We start from the raw sequence: 17,644 nt of genomic DNA on the forward strand, positions 1-17,644 counted from the left end.
GCTCACAGGATTTAACTGGTCTTGTCCAAGCAGCATAAAGAAATTGGAGAAAGGATAGCCTTTCAATTTAATGATCCAGGTGCAAATGGACAATTGTGAAGGACAGATTATAAAATAACCTCTGAACTCCTTACATCTTATGCAACAATTATACTTACTCTCATGCCTTCCCACTGCCCCAACAGAGTAAAAATTTTTTTGGATTCATTTGTTTGGGATATGGTCACTCCACTGTTCCCAAAAGTATAAATCAGATCCAGAGATTAAAACACAATCATTGTTTTATTTTTAACAAAAAGAAGCACATTAAAAATGTGCTAGAACCAGGACTTTTGAGTCTCACTCTAATCTTGTTGCCCTTAACAAGTAGTTACAACATAAAATGTCCTTTTTACAGTGTGAACCAAGGGGAGAAGCCAAGGGGAGAGGATGAAGCCTTGAAGCACCAAATATTTTAGAGGTACAAGATGAAGAAAAAAACAGGATTTAAGACAAAGTAGTTGGGAGAAGGATATATGCTTGGCCTCTCTCAAATCTTATTTGCTCCCATCCTTACTGGAAATTAAGCTGGGTTAGGAAATCACTTTCTCTATGCTAGTCCCATGGATGTTGCTGGCAGGAGACAAACAGGACATGGTCCTTGGGAACTGAGGACCATTAATATGGTATTACAGTATCATTAGGATATTAAAATCTGGTGTCAGATTCTGCATGGGAAATAAGCCCCTACTGAAGTCCTGAACAGGAGGCAGGGCTTAAAAAGAAAGTAAAACCCATGCATGCTACTGTCACAACTCTTGCTGATGTAGGGAGGACAGATGGAGCAAAGGCATTAAAGGAGAAGGTGAAGGCCCTGGATCCTTCCATTGTCAGCTGTTCTGATTCCCTTCCAAGATGGGGCTGTGTTCACTAGGGCATGACAGCAAGAGATTTTCATGGTCTGTTTCTTCTTCGAATGATTGTTCCCCTGAGCTCCGGGCCTTTTTTGACTCCACCTCTTCTTGAATAAGATCCTCACTCTTCCTTCCCTGATCCACTTTCTGCTTCCGTCTCTGCTGTCGCCTCCCCAGTGCCTGGCCCCTTGTTCGACTGCTTTGATGCTCAGGTTTCTCGAGCTACAACACACAAGCAGAATGAGGTTGTGGTGAATGGTCAGGACTCAGCTTCTTGCTACTTGGCTTGATCTCTCACTTACCTCCAGAAGTGTGCGGATCCGCTCTACGTCTGGAGGCTGTCCAGCCTGTAGCAGCTGCCAGATGCTGTGATTCTCATCCAGGGACACCTCAAGCAGATCCCCCTCCATCATGAGCTCCTCCAGGGGGATCCGGGTTGCCTCTGGCAGTTCCAACACAGGACCAGTCAACTGTGGCAACAACGAGGATAGCAGTTCCAGATCTAGGAAGTAGTGGGACAAGCTCCATTAAAGGTGTATAAAAACGTGTAAATGCATTCTGTTATGTACAACTAATTAGAACAAGAGGGAAAAAAGGAAGATGTCCTAAGTCTTAATACATTTTAATCACAGCAGACTGAAACCCACAGAAGTCACTCTGACCATAACCAGTTAGTTGCCCATTGATACACGTCTATACCTACCGCTTTTACCTGAGACCTCCCCTGAAGCTAACTTCTCAGGCCTGGTCATGCTTTCTTCAGTCTTCAGAAATCCCTTGACCTGCCAAAAGGAGCAAAAATGGGCAGCAATAATTAAACTGAAGAACTGGACCCTATTTTCCCTCTCCTAATTCTAAACCTGGGATCTGTCCCTCCTGGAGGAAGGAAAAGGAAGCCTCAGCCTGCTGGCAAGGGGCAGTGCTTAGGGACTCAGTTGGATGCAGAATCGTGCAGGAACATTGGAGTACACACAGAAATAGCACTGAAGACAAGAATTTGACAACAAGGATCGGGCTGGGCAGCTCACCTTAGGCACAGTGTTGCCACTGTCTTCTCTGAGGGGGTCAGAGGCAGGGGCTGAAGAATAGGTATGGGAATTCCTGGACCTGGGTTCAGTCTGCAGCTGTTGGCGAAGCTCAGCTAGTTGCCCCAACAGAGCAGTCACATCCTTCGAGGCGAGAGCCTGTCTGGCACGGCCCTGCCAGCCAATGGCCCTCTCTGTGAGGCACTGCAGAGCTTCACCCTCAGGTAGACGAACAGGTAGTCTTTGCAGGGCTACCAGCAGTGCCAGGATGGTTTCCAGGCGTGGTCGCCGTGAGCGCATGCACAGTGGGCACAGGAATTTGGTGTTCCATTCCCACCAGGCCAGCAGTGGGGATGAGGTAAGACTAGGCTGCAGGGAGCTGAGGAGGCGGGGCACTGTCACACACTGGCCATGGAACCAATCCTGACACAGGTCACACTGTAGTGCTCCCACCCTGGCTGGCACCTGCCCACACACACAGATGGAGGTTGCAGAGGAGACTGTAGTTGATGATGCCAGTGGATTTCGCTTGGCTGAGTTGATGCGACGAAGCTGCAAGATACCTTCCTTTTCCTTCTGTTCCCCCTCCTTGAAGGCTATGACCTATTGGGTCCAGGAGAAGGGGAAAAGCAGGTCAGCGGCCCATCCCCCTTTGTTCTCGGGCTCCCTGAATACTTCTAACCAGGAAAGAGGTGCGGGGCTCAAACAATGCCAGTGGTCATTCTGTTTTGTTCAGATGTCCTGACGCTGCTGGTTTTTTAGGGAGATACCCAGAACTCAACTCTCCCCATCTGTGTCAAGTTGCTTACCACAGATCCTGGGTCCCTGAGATCCTGTGCAGACAGTCCGAGTAGCTCTGTGTCAGATTTGTAGAGCCCTAGCTCTTTCTCCAGCCACCGGCTGCGCTTAATTCGGTCTGAGCCAGCATCTGCACATGGGCAAAGGACCTATAGCAGACAGACAGGGGAGATAATTGACCTTTCTCTCTCCAATGTGCCCAAAGCTTCCATTCTCTTAGGAGCTGTCTCAAAAGCTAGGGTCAGGCACAGAAAGTGCTTGTTTGTTAAGGTGCCAGGTCTCACCTCCAGCAGGGTGTAGCAAGAATTCTTCTTGAGGAAGGTCTTGGAAGCTCTTTCCTTCCAAGAATGTGCTGTTAGTACCTGAAGCTCCAGATGTTTCAACTCCTCCAATCCTACAGGCAGGTCCCGGCCCACTGCTACCAGACCCTCCAAATCGTCCAAGCAGGGGTAGTGGTCACCATTCTGGCAAGAGAGAGCTCAGTTTTGTCAATGATTATGTCTATATTTGAGTGAACAAGGCTGGTATTATGCTGTATAATCACAGAACAGGGCAAAAGGCAAAATTAGGCACTTTTCTTCTGGTGGTCGTACTTCCATTCACTCAGAGCCCAAAATTTCCCTTGGGCCAGTACCTCCCCCTTATGGTTCCCTTTCTTTGTCCTCCCTTATATAGGGGGCCTCTGCTCAGCTCTCAGTCACATGCTTCTTCCCTATTGCAGTTATCCTGAAATATTCAGCTCCTCAACTGAGCCCTTCAACCTCCTTCTTCACATTCACAACCCAATGGAGTAAGAAAACTGAAGTAGAATTGTCCCTGTTCTAGTGGCATCTAGCCCTCAATGTCCCATGTTGTTTCTAGAATGACCCAACTGAGTAAAAATGTTGAAGTAGATTTTTCTTTTGTCCATTTGGAGGCCTGCCATCAGAAAAATAACCAGTCCTCACCTGAATTTCATTCACATCAGCTGTCCAAGCGTGTGCCTTAGTTAGAGCTTCTTTGAGGGCCTGGATGTTAGGCAGGTGAACAGGGATGTTTTCCGCCTCACGGATTATAGCTTCCAATGTGGCTGGTGAATGTTTTTGCCTAGACATGTTTGGGAAACAAATCCACTATTAAATATTACAGATGATATCTGTGTGCACTTTGGGCTTGCTAAAAGCATCACCAAGAAAAGGTCAGACAAAGGGAACAGCAATGGCCCACATGTGAGGAATGTTCTAAGTACTAATAGGGACATATGGGAAACTTGCAAGCTATCTAAGAGTATCTAGGGTCAGAGAAAAACCTGAGCCAAGGCGTATCTCCTTGGTTAATACCTGTAATAAGGTAAGGGACTGCCAAAACAGCAAAAGATATGGGACTGGATGACAATTTGTGAGGAGCTTAGCAAATGCCTAATTGGAGTCTGGTGTCCAAGGTCACCCTTAGAATTCATTCTTTGGATTATCCATAAACTAAGGCAAAGATTATTGGAAGCATTTGGATGGGTAGAGTTTGGAACCCACCTGGCCTCCAGACAGAAATGGGCTTTTTCTTCCCAGCATTCTGCAATGGTCAGCAGTTCTTGAAGCTCAGCCAGGGCCTTGTCCACAGAAGGGCTGGAGGCTATCTTGGCACCCATTACCAACAGTCTTTGCATGATGACTAGAGACTCCCTTTGGGCTGAGGGTGCCAATGCCTGCTTCACTTCATCTAGCCATTGTGCCTGCTGCACCTGTTGCTGAAGCTGATGGGCTTCAGGTACTTCCACACCCAGCTTCTGTCCCTTCTCCAATAAAGACTGCAGCCGCCCTAGATTAGGAGGCAGAGAGGTCAGAGCCTCACGGGCCTCAACTTGATAGGCCTCCACCTGTTCCAGGACATCCTGTATAGGAAATCAGAATACAGATTTTCAGCCAACCAGACACTCAAACCACTTAGTCTTAACGCATTACCCATCTTCTCTCACAGGTGTTTTCTTTTGATTTATACTTGTTATTAACCATGTCCTAAGACAAGATCTTTAGCTTTGTAAACTGTTGAAGGTTGTTTATCACAGAATCCTAAATGTCCTCTTGAATTATCCCAAAATTACTTTTCCAGTTCCATTATAATACAATTTTATCCTTGAAAGCCTCCGGACAATACAAAAACTGATCACGTTCTCTAATCCCATGAACAAGATTTAGATGTATGTGTCAGTATCTTTAATATCTGTTTACCATCTTAAGTTTTATATGGGATCTCCCCAAATAAAATCTCTGGAAACTATAACCTTTAAGGACAAGGACAATAGGGAACTACCCAATTCCCTATCTTCTAGGAAAGAATCTGGTGTTACAGGAGTTGTTTAGAACAACCAGGTTTTGAAGTTCTCTTTGTTCTTGGAATTCTCCCCCATTATCTCCTGTTAACAAAACTTCCATCTGGAAAGGTCCCTCCTCACCTTAACATCCCCAATCTGATTAATAGCACATGGCAGGCTGCCCATCTGTTCAAAGAGGATCTGAAGCTCAGGCAGGGTAAGTAGTGGAGTTTCCATCCTTTAAGAGCCAAGGAGAAAAGACTTAGTCAATGAACCAACCAAGACCATTCTTATTTTGCTCTCCTGCAATATACCTGTAAAGATCTACCTTCTAATTCTGCTACTGAAACAAAAAGTTAAGATATAAATAGACTTGAAAACATTTTATTCCTAACAGAAACAAATATAAAAAAAGAGTCCGAAAATAGCAATGTCTCAGAGTCCAAGTCTCTGAGGAAATACAGTTTGGAAGCTGTTACCATTAGATGTATAGAACAACACATTAACACAAGTAGGTTATTCTTTTCATAGCAAGTCAGTGAAAAGTAGAAATGAAGAAAGAGAAAAGTATGTAAAAATAAACAGACAACAGGAATATAACCTATCAAACTCAGACTAAAGATAATAAGTCTAATTACAGAAATGTTGGAAGATTAGAATAATTTTTAAACAAAATGAAATGTAAGAATTAGTATAAAAAGAGTTTTGAGTAATGATGCAAATGTTCAAAAAGGGCAGATGTGTTCTAGGAAAGGGTGAATTTTGACAGAAATGGAATAGTTTCAAGGGAGGATAATTTCTAAGATATAGTCTCATTGTCTATAAGTGAAAAATAACTGAAAGCCACAAAGTTAGAAGACTGGAAACTTAAGACAGACTAAAATCAAAACCATAGAGATAATTTATGGTATACTTCAAAAATAACAGAAATTTGCCATTTTCACAGCAAACAAAATGATACAGCATTTGTGGAGGTAGGTATGCTTACCTTTATCTGATCATTAGACAACATATACATACACTGAAACATGTTATTACATACATATTTGCAAGTGTTGTATGTCAATTAAAAATAAATATTTTCAAAAAGTTGTAATTCTTAAAACCCAAAGGCCTTCTGATAAAAAGTGTCATGAATATTAAGGTGAGAAAACTTCATTTCTTTTGAAACATGGAGTAGAGAGAGGAACTAAAAAAAGGGAATTTATTTATTCTAAAATTTAAATTTTTCATCTATTGAAGAAATTTAATATTCAGAATGCAGGTCTGAAACAAGAAGCAGAAGTATATGAAATAATGTACTTCTAAAGTATGGCAGATATAAAAATTGCAACGTGTAAGAAATATGTTTGAAATTAATGTTACTGAATATTAAAGTGGCACAGAAAGGTGAAAAATGAAAATCTCTTATCTTAACATCTTGATTCTCCATTATAGATCATGTTAATAATTTTTGAAAGAAGCTCTCTCATCAGAACAACCCTTCATACTAGTGTGAAACAACGAACTTTCTATTATTTATTTTACCATGTACTTCTCTCCACTTCAGCATTTTTTACTGTTTCCTCAAACCTATAAAACTTAATCAAATTGAAGTGGCTTCAAAGTAATGATACACTTGCTTCACCTTCTTGATATCTGATTCTGGCACTTAAGCAAATGATCATTCCTGATGTATTTAAAAGTCTGTGCGACTGCCATATCTTTTATTTTTGTAAAATTTATTTCAATTTTTAAAATTATTTGACTTAATACTGTAATCAATTATTAGTTTTGCTACTTTTTACTAAAACATACAAAATATAATCACTTGGTTTTTCAATTTGCTGATACATGTATCTCTTATCATCTATACTGACAACCAAAATTAAATAAGATCTGTGGATTTAATCACTAAAATTTACCCATGTACACAGCCAGGAGCAGATTTCCTAGGAATTCTGATTCCTGATTCTTTTTTGAGATTTCCTAACAAGTCAGACAAGAGTAATTCTGCTCTCACCTTTATTTTCACTGCTATTCATAGTGTAATTTCAAATTGTATTTTTTGAAATTTCTACTTACATGATTTCTAGTTCATACTATACTATTTTCTGCTCATGTATTATGTACATTCTTTCTATTATTTGCCCAATATTGGGTCCATATTTCTTAAACAGAGCTACATAAGCTTCATTTAGCAATATGGCCATATGTAAAATATTAATTTTAGTTAAATGAACTCCATATTGTAGCCTATCCATTTTTGTTATTCACTGTTATACATTACCACTGGTTTTTGTTCTCTCTTCTAACTTACCTTGTTCCTTGAACACTGACCAGCCCCAGGACTTGGGAAACACAAGCCTCTGCTTCAGTCAGGCAGTTCTTTAACTGTTGAAGCAGCTCACTATTAGGAAACCTCCTCTCACGGGCCTCAGACTCCAGTGCCCTTAGCTCTTCAAAACCTACAGAGAGAATTCAAATTTGCAGGAGGAGGGCAGTGTTATGAAAGGCAGAAAAGGGTGGTAAGGAATACTGATGAAAGAGCGTGCTGAAGACATCTTTCCATTTCTCATTACTCACTGCGCTTCCGACCATCCTCCACTTCCAGGGCCACTCGCACTTTGTTGGCCCAATTGTCAAAAGACTCAGCCCGAACCTTGAGCTTATGCAGCATGGTTGGCAGCTCATCCAAGGTGTACCGATATCTGCAGAAAGAAGGCAAAGAAAAACATATCTGGCCCAGCTCTGTGATCTTTCATTTCTTTCAGGTAGACTTTATACTTACCGTAGATACTGTTGGCTACTTGAACACTTGCAAAGATCATTGATGTGGGACAGACAGACAAGGCCATCTGGGCAGTTGTAGCATGCTAGGGCTGATAGGAAACACGTCGTCTTGCACTTCATGCACTGACGCTCATCATCTGGAAGCAGCTCAAAAGCCTCTCGTTCAGCCTCCGTGATGCCCTGGGGGTGTTCAACCCACATATACTGTAAAGACTAGGAGCAGGGTTGTGGACACCCCACCTCAGCCAACAATGAGCCCTGTTGTGGGCTCAACCTTGTAAGGATAGCTGCAGAGAAATTGGAAGAAGAAAATATGAACACATACAGTCTGCCCTTTCATTTCAAAATGTATGACTTAAAAGATATGGTGTAGAGTGCTTACTCAAAGCTGGTCTTTGACTCCCTACAATAGGATATCCATTGAATTCTGAAGCCCTGGTCTCTACCACCCACCTTCTCCAACAAGGCTTTTCGTAGACGCCGTTCCTCCTGCACCATAATGAACATCTCCTTGTGCACAGCCACTGCTAGATTTAGATCCAACTTCTCCGGGAAGGCAGCCATCTTGCAGATAAGCTCTTCATGGGAGAAGACACAATATCGCCTAAGCCGGCGGTAGTGTTCAATACACTGGCGTCCAGCAGGTAGCTGCAAGTATGTTTAAGATTGCATATGGCTAGCTGGAAACCAATGCTTACCAAAGCCACATTTACTGAAACTATATTTATCTTTCTACCTGCAAGCTCACTGGATTTTAAACTTACCCAGTCAGCAGTGCAAAAGTTGACAGCCTCAGCAAAGTTGTAGCCTTGGTTAAAGCCACTGTGGTAAGCACGGGGGAAAGTGATGACAAACTCCCCTGCACACTGATTTGTACGAACAACCTGAAAAAGGGAAGAAAACAGAAAGAAATAGTGTGGATGAGAACTAACAGTGGAATGTTGACTTACAAGTACTGTTTTTGATGTAGGAAAAGAGTGGAAAGACTTAAGTATAGGCTCTAAGAGGAACCAGACTGTGAATGTTAAAAGTAATATTCAGAGAAGAGCACAAAGAAAAACAATACACAATTTAAGAAATACAAAATGTTCACAAACAAGTGAAGAAGATTCTTGGCGATACAAAGAAATGTATATTTCAGAAGTCATCAAAAATGATGGAATTAGAAGGTACAAAATTTTGTCCCTCTACTAGCTAAGCTGGTGAAGTATTAATCATTTAAAAAATTCTGTGATAAATTCACAAAATTCTGTATTGAATTTCTTATCAACTCCAGAATACTTACAAAAGGAAAAAAACAAAACAAAACAAAACAAAAACAAAAACAAAAAAAAAAAAGAAAAGAGGATATTTTGCTCTAGTTGGTGACTTGTAGGAGCAGCTCAAAGGCCTGACTTTAATCTTACTTGCCTGATGGCTTCCTCAGAACAGGAAAGAATTCCCTAGCTGTGTTTGAGGAAAATACATAAAAGCAAATGAATTAGCTGCTCCTGGTTTAAAAGAGACTGGACAAACAACAGACTCTCTAATATATCAGAGGGATAAAATGGGAGACAAATACTTTGGGAATAAGGACTCCGAAAAGCTTACTTCCACTTCTGAGACCTGACCAGGCTACATATACTTAGAAAAGACCTTAGAAAACTGTTGCTTTTGACTTTTCATGTATTGCCCAAGTAGGAGGTGAAGTCTGAAGCAATTTTAAAGAGTACTAAAACTGATTCCAAAACAGATGCAATTTAAGAAGACCAGGAGAGAATTTTATGGATCTAAGGAAAACTTCACATTAATTTACTAAAAACAAATTATGTGACACTAAGCAGTTTTAAGTATTTGTGCAACCACCATTTCTCTAGTTATAGGACATTTCATAACCGCTTCTCCACTCCAAAGAAATCTCAAACCCATGAAGTTATTCCCCTTACCCATGAAGTTATTCCCCTTTTCTTTTGGCAAAAGATGAGACATCTTTTGGCAAAAGATGAGACATCTTTTGCCAAAAGAAAAGGCATGAACGTCACAACTTCATCATTTACAACTGTCAAAAGGTGGACAGAAATCCACTGCTCATCAAGTGATGAATGGATAAACACAATGCAGTTTGTAAATACAGCAGAACATTACTCAACCATAAAAGCAAGAACTACTGTCACATGCCTCTACACCACAGATGAACCCTGGGGAAGTCACACCAAGTGAAAAGTAACAACAGCCAAGTCCACAGATTATGTTTATAAAATAAATCCAAGTTTATCAAGATTAAAAAGTAAACCTGTGATCCCAGACCTAGCTGAGGAGGTAAGGGGAATAACTTCATGGGTTTGAGATTTCTTTGGAGTGGAGAAGCGGTTATGAAATGTCCTATAACTAGAGAAATGGTGGTTGCACAAATACTTAAAACTGCTTAGTGTCACATAATTTGTTTTTAGTAAATTAATTTTGCATTATGTAAATTTTACTTAATAAACCACAAAAAAAATAAGTTCAGGAAAGTCATTAATTATACAACTAAAATAGAAAACAACAATAAAGAAGAGGGTAGGGGGAATAATGCAGTTTCTACCGCTGATAAATACATGCAAAAAAATTGGCAGCACATATACAAACCTAGTTAGTGTGACTGTTAAACAAAACAAAACAAAACAACAAAAACTGAAATAACTGGTGCACTGTACTTAGGACACCAGAACCAGATAAACCCTCTTAAGTAGGCTCAAACACTAAAGAAATAATGCATAAAGAACTAAAGAAAAGCAAGAGAATGATGTTTTTCCCAAAATCCCAATCAAAGATACAAAAGTAAAAAAATCTGGTCCTCAAAGCTGCATAAACGAGTAAAATATTCATTACATTCAACAGTAGATACGAACAGGCAGAAAAAATTAGTGAACTTTAAGACAGATTTATTTAGGTAATCTAACTTGAGAAGCAGAGGGAAATAAAGGCTGAAAAAAAAGTCTATGAAACCATCAAGTGCATGAACACATGCAGAACTGAACATTCCAGAACATGCAGAAAGAATAGCTGAAGAAATGATGGCTGAATAACTTCCAAATGTGAAGGAAGACGTGAAACACCTAGTGTACTCTAAATTAGAAAAACTGAAAGAGACATCTTTTGCCAAAAGAAAAGGCATGAAGAGAATCTTTGATGCAAAAAAGGAAGTGATTTGTCACAGTTCTGGATTCTCAGTAAAACTGTTATTAGAAATCACAAATACTGGGCTGGGGATATAGCTCAGTTGCTAGAGTGCTTGCCTTGCATGCAGGGTCCTAAGTTAAATTCTCAACACCTCTCAGCCAAAAAAAAGAAAAGGAAACCACAAATACTGGAAAGAACTGGGATCAACGCATCCAGTGAAGATGTGGAGCAGGCACAGTGGCATGCTTTTATAATTCCAGCAACTCAGGAGGATGGTTCAAGACCAGCCTCACCAATGTAGTAAGACCCTGTCTCAAAATAAAAAAGGACTGAGGGTGTAGCTCTGTGGTAAAGCACCCCAGGATTCAATTCCAAGTACTTGAAGGAAAAAAAAGGAAGAGAAAGATAAAGAAAAATACTGAATTCAACCCAAAGTCAAAAATGAGGTAGTTTGTCTCTGATAGACAGGCTTACAAAATGCACAAAAGAAATTCTTTCAGGCTGAAGTGAAAGGTCATTTGAGTGTAACCTGGGTTATACAAACAATGTAACGACACTGTTAAAAGTAGCTATAGCAACAAATATAAAACAGTACCAGTATATATCTATACTTAAAAATCCTCTTGTCATTTTATACTAACAAGAAAAATATGAAAAAAAAAAAGGATAGACTACAAAGGAAGCAAATGTTTTAACATCTGCTCCTGAAAATGTAATTAATCTGATATAAATTATTAGCATCAAATACTAAGTTAATGGTAAGTGCCAGAAAACTGCTCATTTTAAAGTAGTTAATTCTAATAAAATAACTCTAGTATCTAATAAAAAAGAAATGAGATGGACAACACTAGTACTGTAGAACAAATCAATTAATCACAAATAATAAAGCAATGGAAGATCTGAGGAATAAAAACACACAATATGTATAAAGCAAATAACAAAAGTAGTAAAGTCCATTTTAAGCAGTGATAATGTTCATATTAAAATCATACTCTCAAGAAAGCAAAGTTTGGTACAATGAATAAAAAACCTGATCCAACTACCTTGTTTACAACAGATTACCCTTAGATGAAAGGGTGCATACAGGTGAAAACAAAAGAATGGAAAAAGATATTCCATATACACACAGAACAAATAGAACTGGGGTGACTATAGAGGTAGGAGACAAAGTATAAAACAAAAGACAAGCCATTACATACTGATGAAGAGCTGATTTAGCAAGAAGATAAATGAAATAACAGAACAGCAAACTGAATAAAAAGAAATTTACCCCTTGAGACAACTAAGAAAATTAGGGAGCTTTTAGTTTGAGCATGATAGAGGATGCAAATAATCTGAATAAGAAATGAATGTAAATCAACTTCCTTAATAAGACTCCTAAAGTGTGAGAAGTAAAATATAAAAATCAATAAATGGTTGATATCCAACTAAAAAGCTTCTTCACAGCAAAGGAAACAGTTAAGAACATGAGGAGAGAGCCTTCGAAATGGGAGAAAATGTTTGCCATTTATACCTCAGGGAGTTCATTAATCTCCAATACACAAAAAGAACTCAAAAAAACTTAACATGGAAAAAACAGATAACCTAATCAACAAATAGACAAAGGAACTAAATAGACACTTCTCAAAAGAAGAAATATGATGAACAAATATATATAAAAAAAGTTCAACATTTCTAACAATTAGAGAAATGCTAATTAAAACTACACTGAGATTTCATCTCACTCCAGTAAGAATGGCAACAATCAAGAATACAAGTTAATAAATACTGGTGAAATGGTAGAGAAAAGGGAACACGCAAACATTTTTGAATCAGTGTAAACAGTCTGGAGAGCAGTATGAAGATGCCTCAGAAAAACTTGGAATGGAACCATCATTTGAACCATTTATCCCACACCAGAGTATATAACCCAAAGGATTTAACATCAGCATAGTAATGTAGCCATTGATATTTATAGCCAGCTCAACTCAAAATAGCTAAGTTCTATTAACAGAAGAATGGAAATAGAAATTGTGGTATATAAACACAATGGAATATTCCTTAGTCACAAAAAAGAATAAAATTATGACATTTGCTGGTAAACAGATTTATTTGGATAGTAGTATGCTATGTGAAATAAGCCAGTATTCAAAAGCCAAAGGCTGACTATTCTCTCTGACATGTGAAAGCTAATCAACAATGGAGGGTGGGAAGGGAGCAGGGAGGTGATAGTAGTTCAGAGGATTAGACAGGGGCAAAAAGGGAAGGAACTGGGGTAAGGAATAGGAAAGAAACTGCAAAGAATCTGATGTAACTTGACTTGCCTACTATGTACATCACTATGGTGTCACAGAGAATTCCACAATCGTGTACATCCACAAGACTGGGGCCTTCAGTGAATAAAATATATTCCATCCCAGTATAACTTGATAAAAATAAACTCTACTGCTATGTACAACTAAAAAGAACCAATAAAAAAGAAATGAATGTAAGGATATTAATATCATATTTATAGAAATGTAAACAATAGAGAATACTATGAGCAACTATACACTAGCAAGTAAAAAGACATTTCCAACCTAAAATGTACATGGAGTTTGTGCAAAGCATTATGTAGAGCACATGGGTAACAAAAACAAAAACAAAACCAGAAACACACACAATGAAACTTCTTATGCTTTCCTCTGCCATGCCCTCTGTGCCTTGTTGTTTTGCCTCACTTCAGGCCCAGAGATCTCTGAAACTGAGTTTAAAATGTATTTTCCTCCTCTAAAATTGTTTTTATCTGGGCTTTTCTTCACATGGGTGAAAAAGCTGACTAAAACAGAACTAGTCATGAGGAAAAGGAAAAAGGTGCAACTACAGAGAGCTGGAAGATTCCATTACCATCAATATTCAGGATTATCTTTTCCATAAGAGAAAAAATAATATGAAAAGAGGAAAACTATGCAAGGTAGTATTCACAAAACATTAGAAAAGGAAGGGAGTTTGGAGATGCAAGGACATTTTGTTCAGATGGAAAAACTCAGAAAATGTTAGAAATTTTTGTAGCAGTTAAATCAGAGCTTAGAAATGATGAAATGAGAAAAAGTATAGTGTACAAAGTCATAGTGTGCCACAAGATAGAGTACCCACCTTCATTTATATCTGACAGACTTACTCATTTGCAGAGCAAGCTGATAAAAATCAATTCTAGAGAATCCCAAAAGTCTGCAACCACTCCCTTATTCCCACTGAGTATTCTTAAGTTTGAATTAATGCCTAGTAATGCTAAGAGAAAACTGATCATAAGCTAGGCTAAGGTGAAGGATGCCAAGTCTTGATTTATACTTTTAAGTTTCTAAGTAATCCTCTCATGTCTCTTTCTTCTACTTTGCTATACCAGTGGACTTACACAGGAGTGCAACTTGATGGCAGCATGGAAGGGGACAGAAATGTGACGATGAATCTAGTCTACACAGCAAAGTGCTTGTAACTGCCTCCTCCAAAACCAAGCTCTTATTGTTTCTACCTCTTCCTAGGAGGGTATTACATTAGTTTGCCCCCTTGCCCCTTACTTCCAGGTACTCACTGGCACACCATGTGACATGAGGGTGTTGGGATTCATGAGGGTGACAAGTTGGTGTAGGAGGTCAGGCTGGCTATCAAACAGCTCAGGTGTCAGACTCTTCATCACTTCCTCCAAATGCTCTGCTGCCAGTGAGGGTACTCCATACCAGGTCTTTGGCTCACCCCTGCTCAGACAGATAGGACATATATTAAAGTCTGGATAAATTGTGCAGAATGGAGTCTTGATATATATATCTCCCAGCCACCGTTGGTCCTGCTCACCAGTGCAGGTAGTTAATGGAGTAACTCCAATGATCCTCAATATGCCAACAAAATGCTGAAAAAACCATGCCCACATAGAGCCAGGGCACTTTCATACCGGAGATGTCTGCATTGATGTGGCAGAGAACAGACTGATCGAGCACAGGCATCACATTCAGGTTCCAACCACAGGTCGCATACTCCTGTTGGATCAGAGATCGGTCAGTGGGGCTACAGAGCAGGACTGAAACAGACCTACAGAGGAGGACAATTGTGGTCTCAGGGCTTGCTTTTGGTTAGCATTCCAGGTCCCTTCAAAGGTACATGTATGAAATAAATCCTTTCATCTAGGAACAAAGAGCACTGTAGCCTAAAATATTAGTTATCCATTTTCTAGATTAAGATCCGCCTGGCTCCAGAAATGAAAAAGCACTTTTCATAAATAGTAAAATCACTTTAACCCATATGTCTGTTATATGTTAAACTCTAGACATTCTGTTAGGCCACTAATTAAAATTTATAGCCAGCATAATAGTGTTATTTAACCTCTCTTTACATCCTCTATCAATATCATATTTTCCTTTTATGTTCTACTGTATTATTGGTCAAAAATATATCGTGTTCTTAACTGAGGGTGGTGGTTCAAGTATATAATCCAGTTGCGTGGGAGGCTGAGGCAGGAGGATCACAAGCTCAAGGCCAGCCTCAACAAATTAGTGAGGCACTAACCAACTTAATGAGACCTGTCTCAAAACAAACAAACAAACAAAAGACTGGAGATATAATTCAGTAGTAAAGTGCTCTGGGTTCAATTCCAAGTATTTTTAAAAAATTATGCTCTTCATCTTTTTTAATTTTAATCATGGTTCTATCTTACTTTAAAATTTATTTGTAAATTCTTATTGGAACGTGTAATACTGGAGTTCATTTTGACATAATTATAGGAGGATAGAATATAATTTGCTCCAATTCAGCCTCTGATACTATCCTTTTTTATTTTTCTCCCTCAATTCCCTTTTCCATTATGCTACTGGGCTTTCATGCATTACAGAATATCAGTATTATACTTGCTACTTTCTGTGGGTTATATCAGGTTTTCCCATTCCCAAGATGAAGAATTATTAATTTAAAATTTAAATTGAAATTTAAAATTAAAATTTAAATCTGAAACTTCAAGGGTCATCTCTCCACAGAAACAGTGAAATAAAACTGGAAAAATTCTCAGATTTAAATTTATCACAATTTTGTATAATACTAAAAGTTGTCTTGCATCAAGAGAATAGAGAATCAAGCACAGCAGAAAAGCTTCATGACATTTTAACTTATTCTTCCCCAACTCTTACTCCCTGGATTCTGGTAGTGAAGATATCAGCCTACATTTCTGGTGTAGGCACCATGAAACAGAGTAGACCTTTCTTCTCAAAGAGTTGTGTTTGGAACTACTTGGTAAGGTGTTTTAAAACTAATGCAAATAGGCTTATTTTTTATTCTGTGTGACTTCATTATCTTATAGTCAAAGAGCAGGTATTTGAAGGGCAAAATACAGTCATGAAAATGGCCTACCCATCATTCTGAGGGGAAGAATAGCAGCTGAGGCAAACAGTAGATGAGATAAAAAGTCTGAAAATGGAAGTCTTTGGGGATTAAGAGCTCTGAAATACATTTACTTATCACAAGGAACCTGAAAACCACATAAGCCCAGGACAGAGAACAGGTTCAAAAAAGAATCTAGAATTTGTAAGGGCTCATCTGCAGTTGGTCTTCAAGCACTGGCAAGCAGACAGCAAAGGGTAAGGAAAAGTGGTAAAGGGCAGGTCAAAGGCCAGCCTAAGTAAGGACACAGTAGAGCCAACCTGCAAATAATGAAAGAGTATTCAATGTCAAAATATGACAAAGAATAGTCTTACATAAATAGGTTAGAAAAGTCACCATAAACAATTTAAAGCCACAAGAGGCAGAAACATTAAATTCAGATGTGAAAGTCCCATTTGATTTTCAGGGTCATCACATTAAAAACCAAAAGTATGGCCTATTCACTGAAAAACCAACCGACTAAAAATAAATTAATTAAAAAATAAATAAATAAAAAGACCAAAAAGCAAACAGAAAGGAAATAGAAACTGTTACTGAGAAAATAAAGATATTCAAGTTTTTTAAAGGCTAAGCTATACTTATAAAGGTATACAGAACCATCTAAAACTTAAAGAAGGCCGAGAGAACCAAATCTCTTCAAACCAGGACTCAATGAACAAAATGTATAAAACAGAAATTCTAGACCCGTAAAGCAGTGTTAACTACAGTGGAAAATTTATTACTAATACTTGATAGTTGATTTGAGCAGGCAGAAAAAAATATGAGATCAAATGGGATTATTCACTCTGAAGAACAAAAAGAACAAAAAGTTTAAGACAGTTGTTGGACACCCTGAAGACAACCAACATATGCATATTAAAAACCTAGAAGCAGAGACTGGGAAGAGGAGGAAGACTATTCAAAGAAATGATGGTTGAAAACTCAAATTAGATAAAAAACACATGTACATCCACAATAAGCTCAATGTACTTCAAACAATTATAAAGAGTTCCACACTGAGACAGAATAGCCAAATTGCAGAAGTTCTATAAAAAAAGAATATTACGAACAGTAATACAAAAGTGACATACTTCTACAAGTTACTCTCAAAATAATCAATAGCTTATTTGTTAACAAATAAATGCTCTAACACACATTATATACTATGAAATCTGGAAAAACATGAAGTTCAGTTACCAGAATGAAAAAAGGACTGAGTTCCTTAACCCTCAAAATAGACCAGGTGTGAGCCAGAGGAAAGGGGCAACAGAAAGAAAGGTAGAAGAAAACCACAAAAGCTTACTTTCAAAACAGCTGTTGGAAAGAAAAGAGCAAATCAGAACATGAATAAGGATAAGAACAACATG

At 38.6% G+C, this 17,644-nt stretch overlaps 1 protein-coding gene across 3 annotated transcripts in view; it reads right to left on the minus strand.

Moving 5' to 3' along the window:
- Positions 1 to 251: 251 nt before the first annotated feature.
- LOC306652046 (lysine-specific demethylase 5D) overlaps positions 252 to 17,644 on the minus strand; it is a 44,969-nt gene continuing 27,576 nt past the window's right edge. Inside the window, exons 7-22 of one of the 3 annotated variants that reach the window (XM_079125110.1) lie at positions 14,727 to 14,908; positions 14,467 to 14,629; positions 8,540 to 8,659; positions 8,229 to 8,423; positions 7,774 to 7,955; positions 7,569 to 7,693; positions 7,303 to 7,450; positions 5,145 to 5,241; positions 4,225 to 4,583; positions 3,664 to 3,802; positions 3,001 to 3,180; positions 2,728 to 2,865; positions 1,922 to 2,521; positions 1,597 to 1,675; positions 1,196 to 1,395; positions 252 to 1,115 (exon numbers count right to left, since the gene is read on the minus strand). In XM_079125110.1, coding sequence (XP_078981236.1) covers positions 870 to 1,115; positions 1,196 to 1,395; positions 1,597 to 1,675; positions 1,922 to 2,521; positions 2,728 to 2,865; positions 3,001 to 3,180; positions 3,664 to 3,802; positions 4,225 to 4,583; positions 5,145 to 5,241; positions 7,303 to 7,450; positions 7,569 to 7,693; positions 7,774 to 7,955; positions 8,229 to 8,423; positions 8,540 to 8,659; positions 14,467 to 14,629; positions 14,727 to 14,908 — 3,153 coding nt within the window. In that variant the 3' untranslated portion in view covers positions 252 to 869. The remainder of the gene's footprint in view (positions 1,116 to 1,195; positions 1,396 to 1,596; positions 1,676 to 1,921; positions 2,522 to 2,727; positions 2,866 to 3,000; positions 3,181 to 3,663; positions 3,803 to 4,224; positions 4,584 to 5,144; positions 5,242 to 7,302; positions 7,451 to 7,568; positions 7,694 to 7,773; positions 7,956 to 8,228; positions 8,424 to 8,539; positions 8,660 to 14,466; positions 14,630 to 14,726; positions 14,909 to 17,644) is intronic. The other 2 variants (XM_079125109.1, XM_079125108.1) reach the window with 2 other exon arrangements.

This window comes from Sciurus vulgaris (assembly GCF_902686455.1).
Source record: "Sciurus vulgaris genome assembly, chromosome: Y".
NCBI classification, from domain to species: domain Eukaryota; kingdom Metazoa; phylum Chordata; class Mammalia; order Rodentia; family Sciuridae; genus Sciurus; species Sciurus vulgaris.